The sequence below is a fragment of the Triticum urartu genome, chromosome 1 (genome assembly GCF_003073215.2).
Source record: "Triticum urartu cultivar G1812 chromosome 1, Tu2.1, whole genome shotgun sequence".
NCBI classification, from domain to species: domain Eukaryota; kingdom Viridiplantae; phylum Streptophyta; class Magnoliopsida; order Poales; family Poaceae; genus Triticum; species Triticum urartu.
In genome coordinates, this window is record NC_053022.1 from 97,495,679 (window position 1) to 97,502,502 (window position 6,824).

Genomic DNA, 6,824 nt, shown 5'->3' on the forward strand with positions numbered 1-6,824 from the left:
TTGCGAGAAGTACTAATCGGAAAATCTGCTAAAAGCATCCCTGCACAACATCTACTTTGCTCTTTTTAGCCTACAAAAATGAATATAAGCTTCAAAAAGAAAACATCACAGAGAAAGATAACACGCCCCACAACAACCAGGAAAAAATGTAATGCAATTTTGCATCTAGCTAGTATGAAATGTAGAGGGTGAGGCGGGGTGCAGAGAATATATAGAACAAAAACTTTGTTCTCATAAAAAAAACTTTGTTCACTAGTTAGGAGGAATCCTCAGAAGTGGCTGAATTTTTTTTCCTGAATAAATGAAGGTGCATGAATCGCAAAAATAAAACAAAAAAGTTCATTATGATGTAATAATGGAGGGGGGGGACTGTTTGCTCAAGAAACCAAGCAGTGCATCATCTAAGGCCTTGTTCCTCCTTGGAAAGCTCAATGCCTGAACAAATGAAAACTAGAAGAGAATGAACTGAAAGACCAAAAAAGAAGCTACATTAATAAGATATAAGATCAATTGGTTTAGGCACTGTTTGAAAATTCAGAGAACTGATGGGATATACTCCCTCCGTTCCAAATTACTCGTCGTGGTTTTAGTTCAAATTTGAACTAAAACCACGACGAGTAATTTGGAATGGAGGGAGTACAACATAGAACACTTATGTTGACGTGTCACGACCAAAGGTGCAGTCAGTGATATGAAACAAGACAATTTTGACTTGAACATTACGACACCTAATAACATATACTCCTACTTTGTTTTACTTCAGTAAGCTCTACATTGCTTCTGAATCTGCATAAAAGAGTGACTATTGGTGCCATGACTTTGTTGTGTTAATAACAGTAAAAGGTAAGTAACAAATTAAAACATCATTGAAGGAACAGGTACATTGCTAATTCAAACCAGAACAGAATGAACTGCCATTGATAGACATAAAAAAGGATAATTATATCCAGGCTCTGCAAGTTATATACTCAGGCTCTACTCATATTATATACCTCGAAGTTTAACTGATTATATTGGGGCTCTACCACTTATATACGTAAGTATCATTTAGAGCACTTACGTTTTTCATTTTCAGATACGCATAAGGAAAACTATACAAAACAAACAGCATTCAGCTGTGAGAAATGTAAACACCATATTAACACCTAGCATGTGGATACCATAAATTTTTTTTGGATATATAAGCAAAACAAACAACATTCAGCTGTGAGAAATGTAAACTATACAAAATATGACAACATGAACAAACAAAGGCCATCAGCTTCAGATAAAGGGATTAATCCTGCAATAATGAGACACAGAAACTAAGACTTCAGGATAATCACTCACTCTTCATTTGAAAATCCTACAAGAAACCAAAGCCTAATTTACTCTTCACTGGGCCAAAAGCAAAACAAAAAAATGATCACTGAATTCGATCACAATATCAGAAAAATTAGGCACAGCAGACACAAAATCATATGGAAAAGGCTACAGGAAGAGTGCACAATGAAGGATCCACAACTACGTGTGCTGTGTGCATCCCAGTTACATCACCAGAGGACCGCTAAGATGTCGGTTAACTGAACCAAGCCTCGGTTCCAAGTTCCAACAGAAAGCAGAGTTGCTGCTGAACAAGTCTACCAAGAACAAAAAATCCCTACAAACTAAAGGAGGCAGACCCACACTCCTCTCAGCCTAACATGGAAGCGTATCAAAGCATTCGATCAGGCACCAAAAATTGCTGATAGCTCGCTGGACTGCGGGAAAGACCAGCAATAGCCGGTGCCGTTGCTGATCGGCGGTCTGGTGGGCCTGGATGTGGAGTGGTCGGGCGAGAAGCAGCTGTAGCTCTCCAGCGTCGATGCCTCACTGACTTGTGACGACTCTGGCGTGGCCCAATCTTGGCCAGGGAGGAGGAAGGTGGTGCCATTGGAGGAGGTCAGGGCGGACGGCTGGAAGGCCCAAGCGCCGGTGATATCGCTCGAGGGTGTCGTGGCATTGTAGCAGGTCAGCTCGGAGGTGGCTGGTGAGACGAGCTCGTAATTGCCCAGTAGTGCCGTCGACGTGTCGCTCAGGTCCGAATTCGCTGGCGTGGGCGAATCTTGGGCGGGGCGGAGGAAGGCGGTGCGGTCGAAGGTCAGGGAGAAGCTGGGAATCAGCGTTGTGGCTGTGGGTGCTCTGCGTACCGGCGGTTCTTGCGGTTCTTGCTCTGCCTGCGGCCGCTCGATTGGAAGCAAGAACGCTTCTTGAATATCAGATGTAGCAACCACGGTGGGCGGATTTGCTGCGGCAGGAGACGGACGGAACTGCAGGCATCGCCTCACGCCGGAGCGCTCGCCCGCGGCCGCCGCCTTCCTCTTGGATCCAGACATCGACGACGACCCAGACGAAATGGGTTTGGAGGCGGACCGGCCAGCACGACGCTTCTGGTAGATTTTGCAGAGGGCGGGCATGGCCTCGCCGGGGCGGGGGTCTTCCTGGCTGAACTCGAGCATCAGCCAGCCGTTCTTGGGCTCGTAGGTGAAGGGCTGGCGGTACCCGACGGCGGCGCCGCCCGCGTCAAGCACGTCGCACCGCGCCTTCTCCGAATGCCAGGTGCCGACCCCGCCCGCGACGGCGCGGCACCTGCGGGTGCCCCGGCTGCTCTGGGCCCGCGCGGAGGTGAAGAAGTACCACTCCCTGCCCTCCCCGTCGCTGCTCGCCGAGGCGGGGAGGAGGCCGGTGACGAGCGCGGCGGGCTCGGCCGCATACACGTCCGCGTCATGGATGTACCGGGCGGCGGCGGCGGGGAGCGGGGACCCGGAGATCTTGCGCTGGAGGTAGATCGTGATGAGGTCGGCGTCGCAGGGCGCGAAGGTGAGGCCACGGGGCGAGTCGGGCGAGCGCGGGGACGCCATGAGAGGACGAGGGACGGAGCTTGACAGCTAGGGTTTGAAGGCCCGTGCGCGGGGAGGGGCGGAAAGGAGAGGGGGGATCTGCGCGCGTGTGGCTGCGGTCGAAGGCTTTCCTTTTGAAATTTGGTTCGGGGACGGGAAATCGCACCGGGAGAGCGGTGACGTAGGCGAGCTCGGTTTGTGTTGTGTTTTTTTTTTCGGAAATATTATCTTTCACTGAGAGCATTTTCAACGGATGCGCCAAAAGACGCGCGCGGTAAACTGCCATTTTAGTGCGCGCGGCAAGTTTTCACGCGCTCCAGCGAAGGCGGGAAACTGAAGCGATTGCGCGGGGGGGGGGGGGGGGGGGGGGGGGGGGGGGGGGGGGGGGGGGGGGGGGGGGGGATAGCGGCAACTCGCACGGTAAATTTGGTGCGCCGCTTCGCGCGCGTCTATAAAATGCGGCGCTCGTCACGTGCTCCACCACACTGCCACACACCCATCCCCTCGCCACCTCGCCGCTTCCAACTCTTTCTCGCCGCTTCCAGCGCCTCGCCACCACCGCGCCGTCGGGGATCTTCAGGCTACCGCGGCGTCCGCGCGCGCCCCAACGGCTGGTACTCCGCCGAGATCCGGTCCGGCTCGGCCTCGGCACGTTTCGGACCACGCACGAGGCAGCCCACGAGTACGACGCGGCGGCGTGGCGCCTAGAGAGGCCTCCGTTGCAGATGAACTTTCGGGATGTCCACACGCGCGAACAGGCGCAGGCCGTCGCCCCTCCGCCTCGTCTGATCACGGACCAGGACCGTGCAGACCACATTCGGCTGCAGCGCCGCCTCCTCGTCGTCGAGGAGGACGAGGGAGCCATGGCGGAGAGGCGCCGGCGCTACCCGGAGGACCTCGCCAACGAGCGCGCCTACTGGGCGGAGAGGACGGCAAGGCGCCGCGCGGAGCGGGCGAACCGGCGTCGGCGGAAGGCTTTTGGCGATATCACAGTGCGATATAGTTGAAGCAGGTGGGAGGTCGATCTTCACGTCAGACGACAAACGTTGGGAGGATATATGGATCGATACCTCCGACAACACCTCCGAGGATGAGGATGATGATGAGGACTCGAAGTAGTTTTGCACCGTAGTTTTATCTAGTTGCACCGTAGTTTAATTTTATGTAGTTGCACCGTAGTTCGGTTTTTATCTATCTATGCTATGAACTTGTTTATCTATTATGTTGTGAACTATATAAAATATCTCGGTATCGTTTTTTATATCTATGTGAAATTTATTTTGTGTCCAAAATGTAACAAATATGGACATGTGCGGGGCGCAACAAATATGGACTGCTCGCGCGCGCTGCTGGAGCTGCGCGCGCGCTGTATTTTAGCGCGGCTGCTGGAGCCAGCACTGTGCGTCGCGCCAAACCTGGCGATGGGCGCACCTCAAACTACTTTTTAGCGCGCCGCGCGTTCCGTGGCTTTTGGAGATGCTCTGAGAGAGGGTGATATTTCCAACACTTTTGCTGGCAGTTTTAGTTATGATAGAGGTGGCAGTTGAACCGTCATCTAGAAAATGTCATGTTGTTCTCAAAAAACTGTCATCTCACACACAACTAAAAATATCATCAAAACGTTCACAAATACCGACAAAAAAAGACCAATCCAAAGGCTAACCCTTGTTGGCATTTTTTTATAGGAGAAACTCCTCGAGCACCGCGCGTCCGAGCCGGGACTTGAACTCAGGTGGGCTGGCAGTTAACTTAGCTGCCCAGCCAACGAGTCGACGCCTATCCTCACAAATGCCAACCCTTCTGACAAACATTCGCCGGCTGAGTGGGTCCTTTTTTTGTTTATTACAAACAACACACCCACGTGTCTCTTGATCCTATGACATAACTATTTTCTCTAAGACTAGCCACAGTGGGAGTAACTTCAGCAGTAACATCAAGTCCAACTCAGCAAATTTGCTTATGTGGCAATGAGTAAATGAAGAAAGAGATAGTTGTAGTAACTTAGCTAGTTACTGTAACATCACATGTCCCAATGCAATATGAGTCTATAACTTAATAAATGAATCTTTGCATGTTACCACACTTAAGTTACTACCCACTATGAACGTAGTAACATAGTCTAGGAATATGTGTATGTTACTACCCATTGTGACTAGTCTAAGGATGTCGTGGGGCTGGAACCCCACCGTTAGTCTTTTCTTTAACACAACACATAAGCACACGATTATATATACGTATATACATTTATTCTTATATACAAATATACACATATCCTAACTTTATGAAATCCGAGAAACTCAGCCGGCACATCATCTTAAGCTTGAAGAAGTAACCATAGACGCCTCCACAGTCGACAGAAATGTTGATACGTCTCCAATGTATCTACAATTTCCAAACTAATCATGATATATTTACATCATTTAGTAATAGTTTTGGTGCATTTTTATACTATTAAACTAGTGCCCGGTGTCACTTCATGTTTTTTGCATGTTTTTTTATAGAAAATCAATACTTAGGAAGGTCAAAATACTCCGACGATTTAATATGATTTTTTCAGGAATATATGTGATTTTCTGGCGAAGAAATCAATGCAAAATGATGACTGGGGGCCCACACGGGCAGGGCCGCGGCCATCCCCCTGGTTGTGCAATGGGCCCATGTGGGCAGCCATTAAGTCGGTTGGAGCTTTTCTTTCACCACAAGAAAGCTAATTTTCGGAGAAAAATCCCCTCGAAATTTAAGCTTACTTGAAGTTAATGATCTTTGGCTATAAAAGAAACAGTGTTCGGTCATAAAACAGGACCGGAAAACAAAGAGACGGAAATAAGAGATCCAATCCGGGTGGGAGCCATGGTAGCCAAGGACCAGAGGGGAGAACCTCTCCCCATCTAGGGGGGGGGTGGAGGGAGAAGCCGGAGGGGAAGACTCTCCCGCTCTCTCCAGATGGCCCCCGGAGTGCCGCCGGGGGAACCATCTGTTGGGGAACGCTGTAATTTCAAAAAGATTCCTACGCACACGCAAGATCATGCTGATGCATGGCAACGAGAGGGGAGAGTTTCGTCCATGTACCCTCATAGACCGTAAGCGGAAGCGTTATGAGAACGCGGTTGATGTAGTCGTACGTCTTCGCGATCCGACCGATCCAAGTACCGAACGTACGGCACCTCCGAGTTCAGCACACGTTCACCTCGGTGACGTTCCACGAACTCGATCCAGCAGAGCTTCGAGGGAGAGTTCTGTCAGCGCGACTGTGACACCCCCGATTCAATCGTACACTAAGCATGCACGCAAATGTGTACGATCTAGATCAGGGACTCACGGGAAGATATCACAACACAACTCTAAAAACATAAATAAGTCATACAAGCATAATACAAGCCAGGGGCCTCGAGGGCTCGAATACAAGTGCTCGATCATAGATGAGTCAGCGGAAGCAACAATATCTGAGTACAGACATAAGTTAAACAAGTTTCCTTAAGAAGGATTGAGGGAGTCCTGGATTAGGGGGTGTTCGGATAGCCGAACTATACCTTCAAGCCGGACTCCTGGACTATGAAGATACAAGATTGAAGACTCCGTCCCGTGTCCGGAAGGGACTTTCCTTGGCGTGGAAGGCAAGCTTGGCGATACGGATGTTCAGATCTCCTACCGTTGTAACCGACTCTATGTAACCCTAACCCTCTTCGGTGTCTATATAAACCGGAGGGTTTTAGTCCGTGGGACAACATACACATCAACAATCATACCATAGGCTAGCTTCTAGGGTTTAGCCTCTCTGATCTCGTGGTAGATCTACTCTTGTACTACCCATATCATCAATATTAATCAAGCAGGACGTAGGGTTTTACCTCCATCGAGAGGGCCCAAACCTGGGTAAAACTTCGTGTCCCTTGCCTCCTGTTACCATCCGGCCTAGACGCACAGTTCAGGACCCCCTACCCGAGATCCGCCGGTTTTGACACCGAC

General features: G+C 49.9%; 1 protein-coding gene across 1 annotated transcript; it reads right to left on the reverse strand.

Annotated features, from left to right (window-relative positions):
- Positions 1-1,471: 1,471 nt before the first annotated feature.
- On the reverse strand, positions 1,472-2,924 carry LOC125513322. The gene has a single exon (XM_048678441.1). It carries the CDS (start codon positions 2,877-2,879, stop codon positions 1,707-1,709), a length of 1,173 nt encoding a protein of 390 aa, XP_048534398.1. The 5' UTR covers positions 2,880-2,924; the 3' UTR covers positions 1,472-1,706.
- Between the last annotated feature and the right edge of the window lie 3,900 nt (positions 2,925-6,824).

Coding starts and splice junctions, on each gene's coding strand:
- LOC125513322 (XM_048678441.1), bottom strand. CDS start 2,879: ATGGCGTCCCCGCGCTCGCCCGACTCGCCCCGTGGCCTCACCTTCGCG.